This window comes from Drosophila elegans, unplaced genomic scaffold, assembly GCF_018152505.1.
Source record: "Drosophila elegans isolate 14027-0461.03 unplaced genomic scaffold, ASM1815250v1 contig_133, whole genome shotgun sequence".
Lineage (NCBI taxonomy): Eukaryota > Metazoa > Arthropoda > Insecta > Diptera > Drosophilidae > Drosophila > Drosophila elegans.
In genome coordinates this window covers 2,443,950-2,469,882 of record NW_024545499.1, presented here as the reverse complement: position 1 = coordinate 2,469,882, position 25,933 = coordinate 2,443,950, and the positions used below count along the sequence as shown (strand labels likewise).

At 35.6% G+C, this 25,933-nt stretch overlaps 1 protein-coding gene across 43 annotated transcripts in view; it reads right to left on the bottom strand.

The window, feature by feature from the left end:
• LOC108147573 (microtubule-actin cross-linking factor 1) overlaps positions 1-25,933 on the bottom strand; it is an 80,752-nt gene that overhangs the window by 52,238 nt on the left and 2,581 nt on the right. For 15 of the 43 annotated variants that reach the window (XR_001774525.2, XM_041710715.1, XM_017274169.2 and 12 more), the window contains exons 1-3: positions 7,250-7,401; positions 3,541-4,213; positions 10-71 (exon numbers count right to left, since the gene is read on the bottom strand). Coding sequence is in view for 41 of the 43 variants with exons in the window: in XM_041710715.1 (XP_041566649.1) it covers positions 10-71; positions 3,541-4,027 (549 nt within the window). In the remaining 2 variants the exon portion in view is untranslated. Of the gene's footprint in view, positions 1-9; positions 72-3,540; positions 4,214-7,249; positions 7,405-16,721; positions 17,240-25,933 lie in introns of those variants that run through there. The other 28 variants (XR_005977972.1, XM_017274174.2, XM_017274180.2 and 25 more) reach the window with 12 other exon arrangements.

Genomic DNA, 25,933 nt, shown 5'->3' with positions numbered 1-25,933 from the left:
TCTACTCACCTTTTTTAGATGCTTGTTAACCCATTTTGTGAAAGTCTTCTTCTGAATGGCATCGCGTTCGTCTAAACAGGGGAATTAGTAAAAAAGAAATCAAACGTTAGTATTTCTTGATAAACTTGATTTCGGTTAGTAGTTAAAAATCATGCAATGCTGAAAAACTTGTACCGAAAGAAGATTTATCTAGAATGGCGTCATTGCTGATTGCAAATTGATTAATTTATGTAAAGTTTTCAAAGTTTTAACGCCCACAATCAAAGTTATTAATTTATAGCAGAGGCTATTGTCGATTTGTTTTGGCTATTTTTTAGCAAATCAAGTGCGGGCGAAGACTAATCTGCCTAAGGCTTTAATTAACTCGTTTGAACAAATGTTCCAACTGTTGCTAATTAATGGTTTATTATAGTTCGAACTGTGGGTGTGTGATTTCCCTATTACCCCTTCTCGTTTACACTATCTGTGTTTTTGTTCAGGGTCTCGGTAAACTTTGGTCAATGTTTTTCTTTGGCCTGATAAATACAAAAATCGATAAGAAGTAGGAGGGGTGAAGCTAGCTTCTGCTGTGATTTGTTGGTCTGACACATGACGTGTGTGCGTTTGTTTGTGGGAATAACCCATCTACAGATAAGCTAATGGCCATGTTGGCTCAACTTTCGGCACAAAAATTAAGCATTTTCAAGTTGTTAAACATTTTGGAGGTAATTGGTAAACTTTGCTTTCGGGCTGATAACTCCATGCATGTTCAGAGCTTGGCAATAATTTAAGTTAGACGCCCTCTTTCATCACAATCTAATCAGCAGATAGCAAGAAAGGGTTCTGCAGGTACTTTAAGAAAGCAAATCGAGGGTATTGTAAAGGCATTAAAACGGAATCATTAAAAAATAAACGCAGGAAAACAGAAAATAATCAAGTCATATATCGAAAAACACAAAGCAGAATGTATAAAGCAAAACAAAAGCGGTTAAGGATAAAGTATAAAGTGTAAAAAGCACAAGTGAGTCTTGTTGAAGTGGAACTCAAGCAGTTTAACTGTCTCTTATTTACTCTTCCCACTCTCTTAAAGGTAGTAAAATAATAAAAACGAAGCTTTTATGCCCTTGGAATAGATGTTACTATTAATTTAATTATAAGCATTGGTGTATCTGAGGTTTAACGACATATTATTTAATGACTGCCTAATTCTCCCTGCCTACGCCACTGATTATACATATATACCTAATCTGTTTTGGCGACAATTTGTCTAACAAGCCGAATGTTAGCTATTTTACGGTCAACAAAAATGTTGAAAAACAATTTGTAGAAGAGTCAATAGAAATACATGATGGATCGTCTGGGAGAATGTATGGTAAACGTGATCTGGTGAGCTTAAGGTCCAAACACAATATCAGCTCCTTAGAACATAAATATTATATATCATTACTTTAGTCAGTGTTTTAGTCTTTTAAAGTTCTGGAGCTAATTGGCTCCCATAGTATGTTTTAGCTAAAAAAAATAATTTGTATTGATTCATAGGTTCCCTGTAAAAGTCTACAAAACTTCTGCAAGTTGATATTTTCCTTTTAGGTTTATTTTATCAGGGCTGTGAATATCTTTAAGGACAAAAGTAAAACTAAGTGAACTTTATTAGGATAAAGAAAAAATAATTGAAACTATCACGTTAAACAATCCGGTTATAAAGTATATTAAGGTTCGTACCCTGAACCGAACTAAAGTCAGAATTGTCTGGGCTGACAGCCCTGATTATAATAAAACTCGTAAAGCTTCAATACGAATAATTTTCTTTTCCTTATTTACTGGTAAGTTAACACAGAGAGAGTGGAAAGCAGAAATGATTGTGAGCTTGTTCCAATGGCTGCTGACTCATCCGTTTGCAATTTTTTATTCAAGCGGAGATTTCACCTCTCAAGAACTCTCCTATTCATTGAGAAAACCGATCTTTGCGCACAAATCTTTCTGCACGATTGCATTCATCACAACCCGATTCGTAATCGGACTTATTTTTAACTTCCTCTAAGCCAAGAACAACACACAAAGAGTTCATAAATATTCAAACAAATAATGATTGTGCAAAGGTGTACGACTCCGCCGGCACAAATACCGAAACGGGGTAGCACTATCTGGAAATGTGTCTGTATGCGGCATTTTGAAGAGCGCGTGATGATGTCACGTTCTAAGTTGAATTTGTTTTCGACGATTAAACGTTCGTTAAGTTGTTGTAGAAGAGTTCGGAGAATCTTATTTGATATTTGTTAATGTTTATTTTAGCATTTAGTCATTGTCATTGATTAGCACACTTAACCTTAGAAGGACGTTTAATCACACATGTTTGATTTTGGCAAACATAAACACAGTTACTTTAAGCATTTAAATTTAGTCTTAAAAAAATGTATAAAAGTTTGTTTAATGTCAGTAAAAAAAATTACCTTGCTAATTAATATTTTCGGATAAACCCTATGAGGGTTAAGGAAATACGACATTCTACTTATTGCTCTTTTATATGAAGGTCGTTCGCTCGATTGTGTTTTGACCACTTGCAATCAGCGATAAGAAACTCATGCCTTTGCCCGATATAAATTATGAGCTCACCTCAATTATAAACGTAAGAAAATGCACTTTAAATGGAATTCAAAATATTTCTAGCTTTAATCTGCAAGTCAAAAAAATTCCCATCCAACGGCGCTTAAAAATTAGTGTGTCAGGCAATCTTATACGTATAACCATCAGCATAAAAAGGCCATATAAATGTTAACAAAAGTCAATAAGCATAAACCAGTTTTTTTTTCCAGATGGACAAATGAGTTTACTTGGAAATTCGTGGAATTCTCAATCTAGTCGAATTTTGGTTTATTTGTCAGCAAAGTTTTTGGGAGTCGGAATAACCGATCCCTATTCTAACCCCCAATAAACGATAATATAAAAACTGTCCCCTGTTAAACTCAAGGTCGAGATGGCACCCTTTTATTTGATTAGCATTTGATGTGCCAAGAAAGGTGCGACTAATGGTCTGAGAATGTGTTTGCCCAAGAAGTGTCAACACTTTATATTTCGTGATTGTCGGAATTTATTTTGTATTAATAACTCTTAAAAAATTCAACTCACACCATATCAAACGCATTGCCAAAAATTGTATTTATTATTTTGCCAAAGCTATATCACATTCCTCTGATCTGCCAATTCCGCAAACAAGTCTCAAACCGATTGGAACTTTTAGTAGTTGCTCAAATTTTCTGTGAGGTCTGAGCTAGCATTAAAGGAGGGTTTTAACCTTGACCCCATATAAAATTTGCTCCCAAGACTGGCTTCCGTCATTTGTGAAAACATGTTTTCAGATTAGTTAAGCTTAGAGATACATATGAAACCGCGACAGATTCATAATTAAAATTCATACAAACAAGCTACAAACGAAGAGAACTTGAAATGCAAATGATTTCCGCCAGGGCAATCAATAGATCTCGATTTGTTTTAAAAAGGGAAACATCAGAGATCTAGAACAACACATGCCACAAAGGAATTGAAATCCTATTTCCCACTTACGCATTATGTCCCAATCTTCTATAAAATGATCCCAAATGGACATGCTACCTTTGAACTGGGTGAGGGCATCCTCGTAGCCGCCCTGAGGCTGTGCCTGTGTCGATGATTGCTTAGCTTTTTTGGGGGCAGCGGGACCGCTGGTATCATAAGGCGCCGATGATCCACTGCCCGCCGAGTGACGATGGTGGAGCTGCTGATGGAGGTGATGACTGTTGCTGTTGCTGTACAGTTCCCGATCTCGCTGCTCCCGCTGGACCTGCTGGTACTCCAGAGATCCATTTTTACCAGACAGTCCCACACCTCCCCCACCCGGAGAAACGGAGACTCTTGCCGGCGACTGACCGCTACTGGTGGTGGCATGGTGGTAGCTCTGATGGTGGTGCGTCGTCTGACGAGAGCTGCTCCGTCTCATCGAGCTGCTGCTCCCGGGCTGCTGCTCATTGGGATCGAAGCCCAGACGGTCTTTATAGTAGGAATGCGATGTCATCTTGCGGGTGGCACATTAAGAGACTCAGATACACTCAAAACGCTTCGGACACACTCGTCAACTTTCGCCGAAAACTCTTTAATTTTTTTAAATTTTTAGCACGTTTTTGGAGTTTATGTTTGTTTTGCGATGGCACTTTGCGATTTTATTTTTATTACACTCCGTTAGCTGGACCTGAAGTTGGTGCTGGCAAATTTAAATAAGTTTGCATACATTAAGCGATGATTCAGATGGTCGCCCCGCGATCCGCGTACTTGAACGTGAAATCATTAGAGAACAGAAATTGCAAATAAGTTGCAATTAGTGAGATACCAAAGTGGAATGTACTAAGCACTAAACTAAATTTAGGTAAAAGTTCTCGTTGAGGAAGTCGAGTATCTACACGTTAAACAAATGGTAAATTAATCTCAGCTTCTTTATATTTTAAAAAAGTTTGTAATAATCCAAATTGTTTTTGATGGAAATATTTATTTAATTGATATAAGCTTCAGTTAGGCCTTAAATAGTAATGAGCAAAGGAAGTGTTTTTATACATTTATTTATTTTAAATAACTCTAGCAAAACACAAGAACAAGTTTATTAATAAAATTAATAACATCCTAATCGCCTACATTTCAGAGAATTTTTTCTGTGTAGTCTATAAGCATTTCTCTTTATCTTATGTATCTGACTCTACATTTCTGCGCGTTGCCGGCATTTTGTTCCAATTGGGCTTGGGCCAAAAGAAAAACGTGCTGCGTGAAATGTATCTAGCAAATACGCTAGTGTTCATGGTGCATTTGTCGCCAGGGGCGAACGAACTGGCGACGCCATATATCCATCAGATACGGCTACTGAGATACAATGGGGAAAGGGCGCGATCGCGATCGTTTCACTTTTACCCTGCAGCCAAATTGAAATTTATAAAGATAAATTGAAACTGAATTCAGACGCAGCTGCACACACAAAGCTCAAGTAAAAACGAGCACTTAAATCATTTTATTCCGTGTCCACTTTTTTGCAATCTTCACAATGACAAAACTGCGGTCCAATTTTTTTCGGACTTTCATTTGCAAAACAAAAATAGATCTCTACTTCTGACCGGATTTTTAAGTTACTTTTTTGTGGGTGATTTCATTTAATTCATGAGGTCAAGTTGAAGCAGTATTTCGGAGCCATAAGCGCAATAAGTATAAATAAATAAATGCCTAAACACGCAACCAGTTGCGGGCCCAAGAGACGAGTTGTCCCTCTGATTAGATACGAAAACAAATTATATATACCCATAGTCGTTGGTAGATATGGATAGACAAATTTCTTTTTTCATTCTTTTAACTCATTTTTCATTCAACGTTGGACTAGTTTATTTAATTTCGCAGAAGAGTATTTAAATAATCTTAATCTAAAGATCGAATTTGAATGGTTTAAAACCTATTTCTATTAAACTTTTACAAATATTTAAAAATGGCTAATACTTTAATATTGAATCTAAAGGATACAATCAAAGAAACGATTGTAATAAGTTTCTAAACTTTGGTTGTATTTAATGAACACGTCTTAAAACTTAAAACCTTGATATTTAAAGTATTCTTAAAATCGGTATACTGAATTCGGAGTTTATATCTTGATATCTAATTTTTAAAGCGTAAAAGAGTATTTAAACGTCAGCTAGCCTTCTTTCTTTTTCAATTTGTCTGTATTGTCATTTTTGTATGCAAACGCTGGGCGTAGAAAAGCTAAATGACAAACAAACATTAGTCATGGCCGTTTTTGTGAACTTTTACTTAAATTTTGGTTTAGGTTTCAGTATTCTTGAATTATTGTTATAAAACTATTTTGTTGATTTTTGAACGTCAAGAGTTTGTGAATTTTTTACTATTTGCTTCTTTTGTTTTGCTGCAAGTGGCTTCCAATAGTTTTACTCGTATTTTTTCTTGTTGTTGTTATGGTTAATGTTATTGTTATTAGCTGGCTGCTTGTTTCGTGCGCAGTTTTCCACTCACATGCAAAATTTCACACAATAAATACACGGAAAATATTTCCCTTTGCCACTTTCTCAACTTGGCTTTTCGCCTCTCCTCTCCTTTCCTTTCTCTATCTCTTCATCCTTCTTCTCCCCATCACTTTATGGCACAGTTATGCGATTTGTGCATTTTCTCTTACTTTTCTAAGCCAAGTTTAAACGGGAGAGCCGGAATTAAGTATGCCTGGCATGTCAAGAAAACCGTGTGTTCAGAATTACAGGTAAAATGTAAAAGAGAACGTCTATAAGAAACGGAGGGAGAACGGAGGGTAGGCACTGTCAGAAAAAGTATTTACTCAGTTTGGGAACAAGAATTTTAACTGCGTTTTGAGCACAATAAATATAATAAAATGCAACGTAAAATTGTATGTTTAAAATAAAACGTGAAACAAGGTTTCGTAAAAGAAAGGAACATTACATTTTTATTATAAATACAAAAAATTTAATAATTAACATTCTCCTAGAATTTTTTTGTTTTTTAAATGTTATATATTTATTTGCCTTCTTAATTGAAATTATACATTACTAAAAGCTGCCTGAGTAACAAAAATGCCAATATTAAGTCAAAACTAAAAGTAAACGAAGATCCGTGAAGGAAATAACAATTTACAATTTTTTTAGGTGTAGAAATCGATGCATGCGTTTGTCTTTATGAAGAAAAACCTAAATAAAATTCAGAAACTACAATGCGACTTTGTCGATTTTAGTGCGTGTGCAACGATCAAAAATCCGAGTTCAGATCGCCCCTAAAGAGCAATTCAAGCTCACCAAAATCAAAAGAAAAAATCTGACAAAAACTGGTTATTGAATGAAAAGCTAGCAGACGGCAGACAACAACATGAACAACAAAAAATGGCAAAAACAACAACGCATAACTGAAACGAAGTTGGGAGAAGTTGAAAATTTCTTGTTTGCGACAAGCAAATATTTAAAAAATGCAACGCAGCTGCTGATTTTTCGTGATTTTTCTAGTTCTGAGTTCTTGGTTTCAAATTATGATTTCATGGATCGGTTTAGTTTATTAGGGAAGATAACAACGTCGGTCATTCACTCAGTCACTCAATTTAGTCATTATTTATTATTATACTGGATTGACATCGTTGCTGCTTCAACAGAATTTTAGCACTCAAGATAAACACGGGTTTTTTATGTAACTTTTAAATGCTTAGTTTTAAAGAATTTGTATTAATTTTTGCACTTTAATTTAGGTTTTTTCTCACTTTGTTAGTGAGTGTGTGCGTTAACAAATTTTTGTTGCCACACCGCACACTTATATATGCCCGCACCGCACCGCACGCACATACACAGTCACTGGTGAGAGAACGATGTTCTAGCAGAGAAACGCCCAACCGCTCGGAATCGCGGTTCAAATTTGACTGAGCGCGATTGGGTTAAGCGAACTCAATTGGGTGCTGAGATACAAGTGCTGAGATACAACCGCTGAGATACAAGAGCCAAGAGTAAAAAAACAAAAGCGAAGAGAGTCCGGAGAGTGAGCGGGGGCGAGAGAGTGTAAGTGAGCGGAGCAGGTGTATTCGCCCAACTGACGCGTGGTTGTGTTGGATAAAAAGTGCTTGCTCCTCAAGATCAGTTGCTCAGTTTGTTGAGAGTGAATCAACTTCTCAGACTTGGCTCTTTCGCTTCCTCAGTTGTTCACTTTAATTTTTTTATTTCCTTCGCTCAGCTCAACACTTCGCTCAGTTGGATTTCCCGATGCAATACAAGTTGTCAGAAAAAGTAGCAAAAGAACAGTCAAAGCTAAAAAGCAAGAAAATAACAGAGATAGAGAGAAAATTACCTGGTCAGCGAAAGAGCTAGTTAACTGAGCTTATGAGCAAGAAAACAACTGACGAAGCACCTCTTTTTGTTCACTGACTCACTACCAAGTCAACTCTATTTGCAAACCATGAGAGCAGTGCGATTGCCGCTCTTTGAGCACTCTACGCAGCTTAAGCCGCCGCGTGAATGCCCAAAATTGAGTGCGAGCAAGTGCACTGAGCAAAGTTATTACTTATTATTATAAGTGAATAATCGATGCATTTGATGTTTTAATCAACTTACATCGTTCAAATACAATATTGATCGTCGATACTTCGTTTCAGATATTTAAACAATATATTTAAAACTCTCTTTCAACATTTGTTAATAATTATATCTTTTTTCAAAATGGCAATTTGCATAACATTCGTTTGCATGATGTTGCTTTTGTTAAGAATATAATTGTTTTATATTTTTTTCCGTGCATGCGAAATGAAAAGAAATTCCTCATATTTGGTCAGAGCGCTGGCTATTTTTTCTGCGGGCCAGAGGAAGCCGCTTAAACATGTGGGCTCGTCGAGAAACGAAAATAAAAAGAAAATAAAATAAGCCGCTAATGGTCATAGCCGTTATTAAGAAAAAAGCCCTAATTTGGCTCTCGTCTTTTTTGTGGTTTATTAACCAAGCCACAAAGAAATAGTCGTGAAACTATATATGTTAGAAGAAGATCTCAGACAGACACTCATTTGTAAACAAATTGAATATAAATTTTGAAGCTGCAGTTGAAAGAACTAACCATAAATGTAATCAAGCAGCGACCAAAAATAAAATATTGTGTGTACAAATTGAAGAGAATCCATAATAATGTGCGATTCAAAAGATTAGATGATGAGAGTCGAGTTTATTTCGACTTTTTCACTCAAGAGTGAATGCTAAGAGAGTGCACTGATCTGATGAGACGCATTGTTTGGAATTGCATTAGATTTTTGAAAAACGCGTTATGAAAATGGAAAGTGGAATTGCCTTCTGCAACAAAACGTAGAGAAGTAAGCCGATCTGAACTGAAAAGCAGCAATCGAAAACAGCTGTTTCTATTTCAGCGGAAATGCTATGCAGAAGAATTTCAGGCGGTTGTGACCACTTGTATTCGATCATCACGGTGAGTCAGGTCAAAAATGTGACTAAGCCTTTGTTCAAAAATAAGTATCGGATTTTCGCGTAGGCTTAATGCGACCAAGTTTGCCTTTTTTCGGTATTCTGCCCAAAATATCAAAATACACCAAAGGAAAAACACACAGGAATATAATTTTTGACAAAAAAAAATTAAGTATAACTTAAAACTTTTATGCTGAATTAAAAAGGTTAACTGCGTCCAATGCTGGTAGCAAAAAGATTATGCTTGTCTGTCAGGAAAATACTTTTTTCCGGATAAGTAAATAAACTTAAGAATATAAAGAACTGGCTAATTTTCTTTATATTTATATATATCTTTCTAATAAATCGAATACTTTAAATTTTCTTCTAAAAATATAAATTATTAGGCGGTTTTTTTTCAGGGCAAAATCAATTTTTTGCAGTTTTGAAAGTCTAAGAAATTCAGTGATCTATAATTTATAGTATTATACAAATTTAAAAATTGAAAGTTGAACGGTAAGGATTTGAGTTTCTTAAATTAAAGAAGTATATTGTGCACGAATACATCCGAAGTATTTATACCCTAGCAGCTTTTGCAAAAATAAAATATTCCTTAAAACCTCTAATACATCGAATACATATACATATAAGGTCTAAAAACATTAAAGCTATGATGATTTTCAACTCAATTCTCCGATATCGTTTTCTGATTTAAATAAAAACAAAAGTAAACTATTAAAACATTACTATATAAAAAAGAAAAAATAGTGAAAAATATATAAGTAAAAATTTTATTGTTTTTAAAAAAAAACATAAATATTTTCTGAAAATTAGAATTTAGTACGCACTAGAAAGAAATAAATAAAAATTAATTTACCCTGGCTATAGATTCTTTAAAAAGATTTTTATAAGTATTAGTTAAAAGAAAAAAAAATTTATTTAAAAAAAAAAAATTTGTTGATATTTAATGTCGTGAAAAGTATATTAAACAGGGGAGTCAAACTTTTTTTTAACGAAATAAGGATTAATTATTTTAGGATCGGCAGAGTTTGATGTTATATTTTTTTATATTAATATTATATTATTTAAAAATTTATCTCAGTGTGTTTTGGTCCGCTTTCGATCATTTGCATGTCTCTCAGACGGAGTCTCATTCTCCATTTCCGTCTGGGTCTCAGACTGAGTCGAGTGATTCCCGCCTCTAGTAAATCCAATCCATCCACTCCAACACTTGGCAATCTAGTTCTCCTCTTTGCCAACAAGCCCGCTATCTCAAGTGGACACACCCAAACAATCGATATATGTATGGTATATCCACCGTATTAAGCGCCAATGTTTTTTTTATGCACTTGCTATTGTGCTTTTAATTAGTAATTGGTAATCGCACATCATTGAGCAGATTTTAAATTAACAGTGCCGTTGGCATTCGGAGGCACAAGGAGGTGGAAATTTTAAGAGGGGCCGCCTTTTAATTGCGAACTGATTGTTATGGCGTTTTGAATTGCCTTCTGGCACGCCAATGAGTTTAAAGCTTATAAATGGACTACAAAAGTTGAGGGAGGACCTGGCAGTTTGCATGCCAATCAGGCGAGAAGTTCTACAGAAAGGACATGGATTTGATTTAACACAGTTATTGAACGCATACAAATGAATGATTTAGTATTGATGGAATAAACTCACCCACTCAGTCAAAGAGTTGCTTGGCAGCTGTCGCCCATAAGCATTGCTATTACTAAACCGCTGCCCACGCTTACGCCCAAACTTTTCGAAATTCCGCCTGTCACAACCAACATCCGTCTCAAGGCAACCAGCACAACCCAGACAGCTTAACGAAAAAATTCAACTCAAAACTCAGACGTCGCTGCACACAATTTCCCGTTTGGCCGCGGAATGCCCGGCTATTGAAATTGCAACCCAAGAGAATCGACATTTTGTTTGCACCACGTCATATGCTTAATAAACTTTGTCACATAATTTAAAATTAATATATATTTACTTTGCATGGGCATTTCACATTTTATGTGAAGTAGTTTGTACTGTCATTGAAAACAGTTCAGTGTTTAAGAAATTTCTCTTGGAAAATGACCCAAATATTTCAGGTATTTGTTATCTTGGGAAGTTTTTACATGATCCCAAAACACCCAGTTTAAACTGGTTTTAAGGAAGTCAGTTGAGTTTTGGGGTTACCTATTTAAAGCCACCTTATAACTCAGGCCCACTTATAGCTTCCCCAACTATTAAAAACGACTAGTTATGGTGATCAAGAATAGATTCACTTTATAGGGTCGAAAAAGTCTCCCTTTCTGCGATATCTTGGGATGGTAATCGATAATTGCCTGACGTAGCTCTAGAATCAGTTGGAAATAATTTAAAATAATTTAATTGGGAGAAATCTCCAAAATTACCCTAAAATATAATACACACAGACAACTTCTATAAAATAGTAAACAAAAATTACAACAATACGCTTGTAGTACTATTTTTAATAGTTACAAAACCTTTAGTTTTATTATTGTGAACAGTCACGGCGGGATGAAAAGCTGGCTAAATGTACTCGCCCACTTTTCGGTTTTTTTGATGACTTTGTAAGCCTAAAAAAACAATACGATATGGAGAATTCGTGCGAGTTTACTCCATTTAAACTGTCCCCATCCCCGTGGGCCCTCCTCCCTTATGGAAATGATGACCCACTGAAGGCAGTAGTGACTCTAGTAACCCATCCCACAACTATTTGTTTTAGCAAAGGTTTGCTGTACAAAGAAGTGGGCGTCTCTTACACTCATAATAACAACTAGTTTTTCCAGAAATGTGAGTGGTGTTTTATTTAAGGGGATAATTATTTTTGAAGCAATAAGGTCTACCCTTATTGCATAAATAAAAATGATCTCTTAATTTTCAAAATAGAATTAAAATTTAAAAATAAATATATTTTTAGAAGTGTTGGCTTGTTGTTTACTTTTATTTGCGTGTAATGTCATTTAAATGATTACTCGATCGCTGACGAAGGCCAACTTGTTTCGCAGCAGTGACGTCATGGTCACTCCACCCACACAGACAACAGCAAAAACATCGCTGTGATATATATAACAGGTCGTAAATATCCATAAAGTGATTTTTACTGGAGCTGAGATCATTGCAATTTCAGTGAAAGCAACAAAAGCTGAATGAAACTCCCACTGAGCAAAAAAGTAATGCCACTTGATTTAGCGAAATAAAAAAAACATTGCACAACATCTGCTGAGGCTATATGCCCTATCTCCCCTCGATAATGTATTTTGAACTCGCATAGCCAGAGTGTCTCATTTCATGGCTGTTTATCGTCACTGGCAATTAGTAGCGTAATTAAATATTTGTGTACAAATAATTTGTACGAGTGTGCCTGCGTACATTTTATATCGCTTTTTATTTATATTCAAGTGCTTGCCGGTTATTCGCTTTGATCCAAAGTTTTTGTTTCTTTTTTGGAGTTGACAAATTGACACACAAAATTGCTTATCTTAATGAGTCAGAAGAGTTTCTCGGATGTTCGGGTATGTGGAGAGGATGAGGGACCGGGAGTGGGAGCAATTGTTTGAGAAAGGTGCCATATGGCGTTTGGTAGCCTTGGGGGAGTTAGATACCGAGATATTTACTGCATGTGCGTGTGAACATGTTTCACGAATATCACCTGTCAGCCAGACAATCAAGGGGTTTGCTACAGTTTTATTCTGCCGTAGAAGATTAATTTGGTTAGTATCTATCAAACAAAAACACCTCTTAACGGCGTAAGAAAATCGTGACGATCGCAAGTCCAGCGCATAAAATTATAAAATCAAATTTTGTGACGAGGAAGGATTATAAAAAAGACCACATTAGGGTACACTTTCAAAGTAAAGTGTTATATTTCAAAAATTTAAGAATGTCAAGTAATATAAAAATTCCAAGTTTAAAAAGGAAGTTTAGGTCCGTTAAAAAAAAAACGTCATGAAGATCGCACTTTCAACACACATAATTTCTGATATCAAATTTTATGACCAAAAATTATAAAGTATTCGACTAAATAAATTCACTTTTTTCCCGCTTCATTATGCATTTATTATTGCAGCGTTCAGTGTTATATACTACCCACTTCTACATATTTTGCGTAGAAACGGACGGGCAATACCCTTGCAAAGGGTATTATAGATTTAGTCAAAAGTTGCAACGCAGAACAGAAGACTCTATAAAGTATATATATTCTTAATCTGTGTATCTGTTGGTCTGAGCGTCTGTCCGTCTATTTCTACGCAAAATAGACCCTGAGTTTTAAAGCTATCTGTATGATATTATTTATAATTTACAATGCTAATTTCGACAGACTTTAAATACATACAAAAGCAAGCTCTAATTACACAAATTCGAAAATAAACAGCTTATATACTCCATTTTAGTAATATGCAACTTTATCTGCTAGCTTATAATATAAGAAGTTATAGTTTGCCCGTCTTAAAATGTTCTATAAAGACCATAACAATTGAAAGAAAATAAAACAAAAAGTTGCTGAGATAAAAAGTAAGTGTTGCTTCTATTTAAAGCCAATATTCTGGTTGACTTTTTCATTTAAATGGCCATATACAATCCATGTTTCATGGACTTTAGTCATCAGTTTCCAGAACACTTTAAAATGTTATAATTTAAGTCGGATAATTACTAAAAGCAGTGACTGGAAATATAGACACAAATACATACTAGTATGCGGCAAAAAAAACATAGCGAACGAGAAATGCAAATTGAATTGAAAACTAATTAGAGATATCAATACAAACACAAGCACACCCCATCGAGATACAGAAACACAGCTACAGAACGGCATGGAGACACGAAAGCACATATAGACAATTAAAAATTGAAAAACCAAAGGAGAATAGCCGAAAACAGAGAATGTGAATACGAAATAACTCCCAATGTGAAAAATAAACAGAAGCACAAGCAAGTAACAATTAAAAACTAAAACAGCCTAGAACAGAGAAACTGTTATCAGTTTTTAATTAACAATATCGTGTTGTTGGGTAGGCGTATCTGTATCTTTCAAAAACAGCTCAAAATGCCGAAAAAAGCAATTTCGCGCGATCGAACCCATGATGAACGTATTGAATTTGTATGTGGAAATAATGGTTGTTCGTTGGGCAATTGTCCATAATTATCATAATTATATATCCAAAGTTTAGATAAAAAGTTTCGTGTTCTTGGGAACAATTTCAAATATAGTCTTTAAGTATTTAATATTTATTTCATTTTATTGGTACATAAATAAAAGTTGCAATAACAAATAAACATTGACACATTTTATTGTAACTAAAAATATTTTTATTAAATTCTATACATATTGTATATACTTTAATTTTAAATAAAACAGATTATTTTCAAAGTATAACACTAAAATACAGTTGTGCAACTTTCTTGTGGCAACTGTACTTCCGGTGGCGGTCGCTGCCTGTTGTCGACTTATTTGCCCATTAAAAACGATCGTGTACATAAATGTGCTTGGAATATCTAATTATTTTCCGTCACATAAACCCACAACCTAAACACTCGCTAGATTTATTAATGAAATCTGTGCGATGCAGTCGAGGGATTGGCGGACCAACTACATTTTTCGTTGCGATTTTAGCCAAGCCTTTTGACAAGCTACAAAAAGTTCGATAACGATATCGCGATAACGTGCCAAACACTTCAAGACGCTGTCGATTAATGGTAATGGGACAGGCCTGAGTGTTATCACTGATCTAAAAATAAATGGTGTCGAACGCTGTCAAAATAATCCGAAATCGAAATCGAAAATGACTCGATTATTGCCTGACCATAGCAAAAAAATATTGCTTTACACCCACAAGAAAACAGCCAAATATTTAAACACCAAAATTGGTTCACTCTGCGCAGGCGTAGCCAAAGGTGAGCAAATCAAAATGCGAGAATTTAAATCTAAAAATATTCATCAAACTGTTGCGAGCAGAAGACCGCAATAAAATATTATGTAACCGATGCTTCAAATCATTTTTCAGACTATCCAAAGCAATGCTTTTGACTTTTCCATTTTTTTCCATTCTTTCATGAGTTGGTAACTTAGAGAGCCAATAATCCTTTACATGCATTTGACTAAATGGAGAGGTCTTATTAAAAGTAAATTCCAAACCAAAAATTAACGGTGAACTAACAGTTGGGTGAAAAACTTTTCATTTCGCATGTGAAGTTGAATTTGCGTTCAGATTTAGATATGAAATGGAAACATAGGGGAACATTTGCAGATTTATCCGTCTGTGGGCCTTAATCACAGACATCAATCTAAATGTATTAATGTCTCCACTAAAAAACAACTTTTTTAAGCTCGTTAAGGTAAAACATGTTTTCTTGTCAGTTTCATTAGCGATCTTGGGCGTAACTCACTTATTTAAATTTTAACTCGAAAGTACATATATACAACTGAATATGACATACGTGCATTTTCATGCTGGAAATGTTATTTCCGAAACAATATTAAATTTTGTATACACAGGAACTCACTTTAGAGCTAGATTAAATAGTAAAACCAGTATGCTGAAAAAATGAACCTACACTTTTATAATTCAAAACATCTTTACCAAACCAGCCATTGAACAAGAAACGTAAACTGTTTCTGATCTCAAATGTAATTTATTTCCGTGAGCTTTGATCCGGCGTTATCCCACTCCTCGTCAATCCCTTGAACGCCTCACCGTCAGAACTTTATAATAGACATTGTCTGTGCACAGTGCGACAAGTATTCTATAGACTTCGCATTCAACTTCCATTTTGTGTGCAAGCCTTTTTTTATTGTGCTGCACTAACAATGCCTTCAGGCTGCGATGGCGACATAAATTTCGATTTTCAGTTGCCATTGCAAAAACGAAATGAGGGATGGGGAAAATCTGGTACACATAGTTCTGTGGGCCGCAAAAACTCCGTTGGCGGAGCAAAAATAGAACAACAAGTGACTGACAGACAAAACAGCAAAGCTGGCACAGGGACAAGTTATACAGAGTGGCGGCTTTAGGGGGATATACAGCGGGGTATACAATAGGGGGGATCGGCTGGGCGGAGGCTGCAACCGTTAGCGTGGAATTAGCACATAATAATGCAGCAAGGTAGCTGAGCGAGTAGAAATGCGAGCACAGTTTGGCGGGAACTGCTAAATGCTAAGTGCAATGAACCGCCGAGTGGTGCAGCTTCGGGTGGCTAAATGGGTCGACCAAATATTTGCTCAACATATTGCCATTTGAATAGAGCTATGAGCCGGAAGATTACCTCAATTACGTTTCAACGGTCGTTGGCCTTAGGGTTTCATGCATAAAATTGTATATTTCAAGTTCTTTCGATTTGTAAAACAATCTTATATGAACAAAAACGCTTTGCGTTCTTGTTTTTTTATTGTCTACAGTGGACGCTCGGTTGGTAGCACTAACAAAATTTTTAGTCTCCAAATGTATTTATAGAGATTTTAAATTAGTTTCTTCTGATCATTTACGATAATTTCTTAAAATTTACCTAGTATATATACAATAACAATTGGGGAACACATTAAATAAACAAAATTAACATTTGTATACCCTTACAGAGGATTTCAAAAATTTGAAACGCAATAAAAAAACATGTTTGAACGTTATGTTAAAGTAAGTATATGCATTTATGGTTCAAAGTTTAGAAATCCATAAGTTCTTTTAAAATTTAGAAACCACCAAGTATCAATTATCCAGCGACCACTGTAGCTGCCGTTCAGGCGACATATTTTAAAATATGAGCATGTAGATGATAAATAGACCCACTCACCTGCTATGCGGAGAACCGCACGATCCGCCGGATCCAGTTGCAGGATGCTGAGAGGCTTGTCCTTAGCCCATTCGCTAAGGGATTCGCGATCCATCATGATGTTGGCGGCACTCCCCGTGGACGCATAGATGCGGCGGCGCGGGCACAGCTGCTGCTCCGAGTGGTGCAAACGTGGCTGCAACTGCAGCGTCGGGCACGATGGCGATGGCGAGGATGGCGACGGAGAGGGTGAATGATGGTGCCGGTTCTGATACGGATGGTAATGACCGTGTGATCTGACGCCTCCGCCGCCGCCGAGGAGTGCCGCCTGCGGGGAATGGGGCGACTGGGGGGTGGAGCGCGAGCGGACGTAACTGCGGGGGGACGCCGTGTTTGCTGTTGTTGTATCTGCGAGGTGGTGCAACGGCAGCTTCTCGACTTATCGCTGATTGCACACGAGTTTCCCTGTACTTAAGGTTAATCCTTTTAGCTAACTAGAATTGGGCTAGCAACATATTTGCTAAATTGTAATACTTTCACTGCAAGAAAAATAAAAAATATAATTTCTATTTAGTTAAATATATTAACACACATCTTATTTATTTTTTGAGAATGTTATTATTATTTATTTAAGTTTCTGAGAATGTCTTTTTATATTTTGATATTGGAACATTTATTGTTGTGTACATTTATTCGTAAGCATTAGCCCTAAAACTAATCATGTTCGGCAAACTAAAAGTGTGTTTTAATAAAACACTGTTTAGAATGGAGTAGAAGCAGCCACATAGTTTTTTATTCGTTAGTACCCTTAAGCATAATACCCACTTTTTTGTTTCAAAAATTTAAAAAAGTTCACTTTAAAAACATAACTATTTTTGTAAAATGTAAAAGAACTGCATACTTTTAGGCTGCTAAGCAACTTAGGTTGTAAATATATTCCCAAGCTTTTTGCATATTTAGTGGTGAAAGAATGTTAAGTATAATGAAAAGGGGGAGGTGAAAGGGAATATGAATATTTTTATTGCCTTATCGCTATGCCCTCATTTATTCGTAGTAGGTCAATAACAAATTAAGCAGTAAACATACATAACAATAAGAAAAAACAGCTGACAATTGAGCACAGTTTTAGGAAAACTGTGTCCCGGCTAACACTCGAAATCTAAAAACTAATTCGTATTTAAAACGAAAATAAAAAACACGCAAAATAGGTGCAAGAAAGCACTAAAACTAATAACAATTTTAGACAAAGACAACGGTATATCTGTATATGTAGATTTGAGCGCGTGGGAATTTGTTTGAAGAGTGCAGCAAAATTTCAACAAAATCCACAAAATGAAATGCAGAGAAGAGAGAGTGACCGGTTTCCTGGGAGAAGAGAATAGAATACACATAAGCAAAGTTTAAATACCGGAAATAAAAAAAAAGCAAATATTTGTGGAGATACGGAGTGTTAGAAGAGGGGAGCAATTGTATGCAGCTGGCGAAAAGTTGTACAAAACACGAAGAACTAGAATTGATATTGCTTTCGGCCCGTTATTGTGCCTTGGTTTTTCTCTCGTGTTCTTTATCTCTCTCTCTTTTACTTTAAAAAAAATACAATTGTGTTCAAAAGTAATTGTTTAAAACCTGACATAAAATTTAAAATAAATTAAAAATAAAATTTTGTTTTTGGTAGTATGTAATTTACCATATTGTCGATATAGAATTGAATGCTATATTCATGTCCCAGCCTGTTTCTCAGTAGGGCTCGATGGCCAATTATCGCTGCTAAATTGTATTATTATTTGGTACGGCTCGATTGCCGCGTGGGATCGACGACTCGCAAGCTATTATCAGCTGCTGCTGTTGGCACATAAACAAACTCTAACTGTATAGTGTGGAGCGTTAAATAAAATCGTTCCATAAATGCCAACCGAGCTACTAAATTTGGAATGGAATGGGGAATAGGTGGGACGTAAGCGGGACGCTACATTAGATTATCGCTAGTGGTTCTCAAACTTCTGGCGCTCAACAAGTTGACTGACGGCCTTTGAATAAAAAAAAGGTATCAAACGAAACACAAGCGCGTCGAAGAAATACGTTCGCATTTTTGTTTTTTGGTAGTTCCATTCCCCTTTTCTTTTATATTTTCGTGAGTAGGTTTGGTTATCAGCAGATAAACGGGGCAATGTTTTTGATTGCGCTCATGACTTGATAAGTTGTGGAGCGCTTACGAAACTTTGTAAGACCCAGGGGTTTTCTATGCCGAGAAATAATAAGATCATTTTGGGACCTCATTTTTTTAGATAAAACCCTAGCAGAAGATATTAAAGAATTGATAAGAAATGTTTAACAAAGGAGAAAGGAAATAGATATTTGCGACAATTATAAGGTCATGACTAGACGAGTTGATATAGCCAGGTCCGTCTGTTTCTATACTATTTGTCAGCTCAGTTTGAAAGATAGAAACTTAAAACGTCTATATCATATAGTTGCCATAGTAAAAATCAGGTAAAAATGTTAAATCTTGCTCTTTTTTTTTTGTAATTTTAGAATAAAATGATAGTTCTTGCCCTAAACGGTGATTTCCTAGTGCTTATTTTGGTGGTTTTCCCGGGCCCGCACTTATCAGCTGGACCTGCGATTTTTTCGAAAACCATCTTGAATGATATAATACTACAAACAAAAACACCTCTTGAAAAGTCTTCAACTCAAAAAATTCTGATATCAGATTTTGTGATATTAAAAAAAAAGACTTTATTTTTATTAAATTAATGTTGTAATCGACACACTGCTTTGAAATTGTTAAGTAACAAGGATAATTTTATTGTGCAGCTTTGCATTTTGAAATTGCTGACTGTTTTAATAATTTTCCAATGTCCCTGATTTTCCCTCGCTACAGGTCTACAAGCTTTAGCTGCCTTAGGAACGAAAGGGAAATTTTTGATAATTCAGTTGTTTTCTAAGAACTTTTAGAACCCATCTACAAGGGTATTAAAGCTTCGGATTGCCGAAATTGGCTTCAATAAGCTTTAATACCCTTGAAGATGGTGTTAAATATTCATTCAAATCTTTGCAGAGAATTTAAGACTTTAAAGATTTTGAATGTTGTTAAAATTACCTGAGCAACGAAACCAGAGCCCAAACGCTGATCTAATCGAGAGGCCTTCTACTTTTTGCCGATTGATTTAGGATTCCTCCCTTCCGGCGTGTAAGACAGCGGCAGACCCACATTTAGTCTTAATTTGAACAAAGCCACTCGACATTATACTTGCAAATTAAATGCGCAAATTGAACGAATATAGCAAACGAAAACGGAATCGAGACGACTGAACCGATAGTTGCTCGCTGAACTCCGACTGAGCGGTGATCACAGCAGCTGTTGTTATAGTATAAATAAAACAAATGCGACGCCGGCAAAACAAATATAACAAACTAAATATGCTGAAGGCCAAGGGCTTGTGCAAGTAAAGGAATTCGCAGCATGGGAATGCAAACAGAATGTGTCTAGACAAAAGAAGTAAAAGTCTGTTTTCCAGTTGGCGTAGTAATCATCTAAATAAATGAGTCCTGGAATTTTGTAAAATTTACTTACCAAAACGGCAAAAAAAAAACTTCAAAACTAGACGGCAATTAACGCTAATTTATAAAGAAACAATTCTGTAAAATTTTCATACATAATCAGAATTGTAAGCTATGGCTTTTTTTAACAGTCAAGGTATACAGGGACGACTCATGGTCGTGGTTTTGATGTTATTCTTTATTGTTAGTAGGTCTTGGAGCTTTGAAGTAATAAGACTGTAAAACTGCTGATATCAAGCTGATTTCTGATATAAAATTTTGTGACGATAATTATTTCTAAAACAAAAAAATTAGCTATATATTTATTTATTAGTTTCGAAGTCAGCACAAAGATTCTAAATAAAATCAGCCTTGTTACCTAACAATTCCAAAGCAGCGTATATAACAGTGGTCTCAAATTTGATATCTGAATTTTTTGCAGTTAAAGGTGCGATCGTAACTTTATATTTGTTTGATAAAAATACAGTTCAATGTACAAAATTTACTGTAATACCAAACGACATTCATTTGGCCAAGTTCAATCAAATATTTGTATAATTGTCTAATACAGTATACTTATATTGGTGTATTTCCAGTGATGATATGGACGATTTTGTATAAGGATTCAGCACTCCTTTGCATCCATGTGAACGTAACGTAAAAAAACGAGATTGAGATAAACTTGCACTGCTTAGGAACTACTAGAATCTGCATGCCAAGTCCTAAATCTCTTGCTCTTATAGTTTCCGAGATTTCGACGTTCGTACAGACGGACAGACAGACATAGCTAGATCGACTTGACTATTGATCCTGATTAAGAATATGTGTATTTTATATGGTCGGAAACGTTTCCTTCTAGCTGTTACATAATTTTCAACGAATACTATATACCCTTTTACTTTACGAGTAACGGGTATAAAAACGAATTAAACCGGAACCCTATCAACCGAGCCTAAGCCAAATTGAAATGGGTTTGACTCTAACAAAATAAAATGAAACAAGTAATCTATGTTTGCTATTTAAACACTGTACCCAAAATACTTAATTAATCTTTATAACAGCGCAACAACGAATTTTATGATCCAACGCAACAAAAAGTTCCGTTTCATTTAAATAACGTAGAACAATAAAGAGCTAACGATATGAAAAACCCTTAAGATAAGGGCGGAACTTAATAGAGCTAATTAGCTGAAATTCTGAATGAGACGGGAATACACTTTTGTGTAGGTATCCCTAGTTCTCACAGGGCTTGTTGATGGGGTTCACCAGAGGAGACCAAGTCAATTAAGCGACAGTTGAAAAGGCAAATAAAAGCAACCGCAAAAGTCACAAAACAATAAATGGTGATAAAAAAAAGTAACATAAGTTTGACAACGTCATCGCTAGGAAATAGAAAACAGGAAAAAATCATGGGGAAAGGGATAGAGGGGTCTCCATTAGAACAGCGATCGAGTTGAAAAATGGTTTAATTGCCAGCAATAGCAAGCGACGCGATTTATAAATGTTAAGCTAGGCCCCGGGCTCTGCCGTGAAATAATGTTAAAAATTGCATTGAATGCTCCATTAGATCATTGCTTCAGGGTTTTGTTATGGGATTATGTCATGGTATTTATTATCAGAGATCGCAAAATTTGCATGACAAACGGGTTCAATTGATTTGATTCTACAATATCAAGTTAAATCAACTCAAGTTTGTGTGCTTCTGATGTATTCTGAAGAACTGTAGAACTGCCCAAATGCTCCATTAGTTAGTTGAGTGCTAATTGATAAATGGGTAAACGTTTGCCGACTAATTAGGCTCCAAAATTCCTAGTGGGCGTTGCCCGACGAGCAGCGGAACTTTAATTATCCACTCAAAAGAGCAAAGATCGGGACGGAACAAAGATATGGGAGTTTCTGTGCCGTCGCTGTTGTGTGGAAATCGAGCGGTTGATTGCATTGTGTTCGCTTATCAGATGCCACACACCAGATATAGCCCGTCAAAGGTCCCAAGATGCGAGTATAATAGATAAGCCAGAAAACATCTGGGGCTCCCCGACAGCTTGAGAGAACATTAGCTAATGGAGCGCAGCCAATCAAATTTGACATACTGCTCGGACTTTAAAATTTTATATGTGCATAAAGGTAACAACATATCTTTTAAAAATAAAATATCCTTTTCGTTCTGAAGTTTCCTTTAATTAAATGCTAAATATTCGTAAATACAAAACATTTTAAAAAAGTATGGCGATTTTCATATCAAGTTAATCGAGAAGGACATGGGGTTCCAACAGGACGAAGCAACGGCACACACTGCGCGAGCAACAACCGATATTTTGAAGGCGGCGTTCCCGGGTCATCTCTCGTTTAGGCACTGCGTTGCAAAATCTCCCGCTTTAACCGCAACAGACTTTTTTTTAAGTCCAGTTGTAATGTAAATGTTAACAAGCCCGAGACCCTGGAAACCCTCAAGGACAACAATCGACACGAGTGCGAGAATCTGTCTGTTCTTGCCGAAGAAATTAAAAATTCCATAAAACGAGCCCATATAGCAATCAATTGTGGCGGCGCCTATTTGGCCGACATCAACTTTTTGACTTGATCAATAAAATTCTAAAGGTTTTAATCAGCTGTCGGCACACGCACTATATGCTCGCACTTCTTTGTGTGAGTAATTTGCACGGCGAAACTGTTCAGTGTGTCAACCGCTGCCGTCGCGCTACTGATGTGCTGCTTAGTTGGCGGTATCCTGTACCCCGGAGACAGGCTTTTGCCGACCACTGGTTTAAATAAACGTAATCAAAAAAACAAAAGAAAAGTTTATCATTTCTGCCCGGCAAAATACTATCCGGTGTATATAAGCTAGACATTTTCTTGATCAAGTCGTAGAAAGAAGCATTTCAAATGGTTCGTTGCTTACCTCTAACAAATATATTTCCCATTCATATTCCCATTTCATACAGACGGTTTTCCTGCTTCAGCAACCAAATTCCGCATCAGCGGCATTTTCTTTCATAAAGAGATGTAAAAAAAAGTCGGTACAACTCGTTTTTGCGAGTCGAAGGATGTAAATTCGGTTGTGACTCAGTATTTGTGTAAGTATTTAGATGAATTTAGTTAGCAATTTTGGGATTTTTCGAAGATTGATGTGCATTTCGGCCAAATCCGTAGCGTATTTAAGCAAAAAATATAATTAAATGAACAAATGCCATTCGATAATATGAAATACTGACTTCCATTTTTCGAGGCAAAAAGCTAGACGACCTACAATTAGTGCGGAAAAGCTCTCCTATTCATATATGTGAAATCCCAGCAGAAATAAATTGATCGGGTGGTCACCATAGGCCGTCAGTGGATAAATCAATAGCAGAGGAAAAACTTTTTACTTGCAAATGCTAAAATTGTATTTAGTTTTGCGTTAATATCCATTTTGTTGGCGGGAACATTGTTTTTTGTGTTTGCTTCTTCTTATTTTTAAGTTTGTTTATTTCTAGTAGGTCGATCAGCTGTTTTTGTTTTGTTTTAAGCGGCTGCGTGCAGATGCTTTAAGTTCTCAGGCTACAAAAAGCGCTTCCAAAATAAAAATAACACCTTTAGTCAATTATTTTTCGAGGGTGCTGATGGGTAATGTATGTGTTTTCGGTTCACGGTCAAACAGGCTAAACTGGCTAAATAATATTGTCAAAATTTACAATCGACATATGTATATTTTACTATTAAAACGAATGGAAACAATGCTATTAGGGCTACTGCCGCTACAGTAATATTATTGCTTTATAAATAATTGTGCATATTTATATTAGCCTGCCAGTTTTGTCTAAAGTGTGGGCTATTACTTCCCGATTTTATCTGACCGCGTTATTGTTTCAGATACATAAGGGTCAAAATTGCGCTATGAATATTAACGCAAAAGATTAACACATTTTTCTTACCCATTGACTTTTGAATTCATTTTTGCAATTGGCCCAAAGCAGAGACTCGTTATTGCGTGTCGATAACAGTCGATAGCTCAAGAAATTATTTCTTGAGAAGTATTTTTAGTATTTTTTCTTTAATAGCCAGAGTTCCAATGTTCAAAGACCAAAAAAAAGATGTGCCCCACAAAAAATGTTGTGCCAGTTTTATATATATATAAAGTTTTTGTATTTTCGAACTTTCAATTACAAAAGTTTTTTTTACCTTGATAAGAGTTTGACATGTTGAAAATTTTTTAAATGATAGTTCATTAAGAAAATAAATATTTTAGTTGCAAGTATTAAAATCAAAACTCACCAACTTATAAAATTATAATTTTCCCCCTTAAAGTACCTTTTAACTTAACTGCCTCTACCAACTTTACTTCTAGTTATCCAAATCTAAGGGAAATAAGTTTTAACTGTATACAAGTCGACACAACTCCGTTAGTGCAGAACTTCTACACAGCGGAGTCATCTAGATTTCCATGTCCGATGGCCACTTTGATGCGCTATCGCGACCTCGATGGCATTTTCCAACTGGCGATGCCAAGTGCATGTCGCTGCCAATCGAGGGAAACACTACAAAAAGGTAAAACTTGTCAGACGGCCCAGCAGGTAATAAAAAACGGCGCAGTCGGCAGAAGAAGCAGCAGGGAAGAGGAGTCCAACGCTTGAGTGCATTTTCCAGGCCGACAAACACCACTAGACAAGTAAATCTACTTGAAAAACAACTAAGACAACATTAATAGTGAACACCACAAAGCCAACAACCCCTTTGGCGGTTTCCACACAATATGGTGAAAATAAAAGTTGGATTATATTATATGTACTACATGTACTATTTAGTCGCTGTGCCTTATCCTTTTGGGAAAAATGAATTATGTGATTTCATAGTTCCAGCTGAATACGACTTAAGTATTTTAAATATGTTGATATTTTTATGCAATTCGGTGGAATGCTTCTAAACAATTTCAGGATTATCATAATTTATTAAGATAAAGATGGTAGGCATTTAAACAAAAAATTTTTATTAACTGATTTTTTTATTCAACAAAACTACATTACTTTAATTTTCTTTTTAATATAAAAAATGGTTACAATCTACCCACTAAAATACGATGAATGACGTGCACAATGTCATCAGTTTTTAAAACTTGGGAACATTTATCAAACAAAATGTAATATGGAACACCAAACACTAGCACCACCCAGTCATTAATGTTAATAAGCTTTAATTGATTTGCTAAAAAAATTTTAAAAATATGAAATGAGTCAAAAAAATTAAGTAAATATAAAGGTTATTTTCTGAAGTCTACGCCTAACCCAACACCTATATCAAAATAAAGTGATTTTGAGCGCCCTAAAATAAGATCTTAATTGATATACACGCTGTAGGACAGCCCCAGTGCCCCCTTTGCTCTTTAAGGATCTGGAGGCTTCAGTAAATTTAGATCCGTCTACCGAGTTAAAAAACGTTTTAAAAATATAGATTATCTTTAGAAAAGTCTTATACTTTACATAAAATAAATATGTTCTGATCGCGAAGCATGAGTCAATTTGTTGAGCATCTCTTTAATTGGCAGCATGGAAAGTTGAAAAACATTTTGTGTTTTGATGGAGGAAAATATTTACTTTACACGACCTGATGGTGACCTATTGACCTAAAAATATTAGAAAATGCTGTCCAAAGAGTAAAAAGGATATTTGTGCAAGACCAAACAATATTCTAAGAAAACATTGAAACATTGTGTTGCTTTT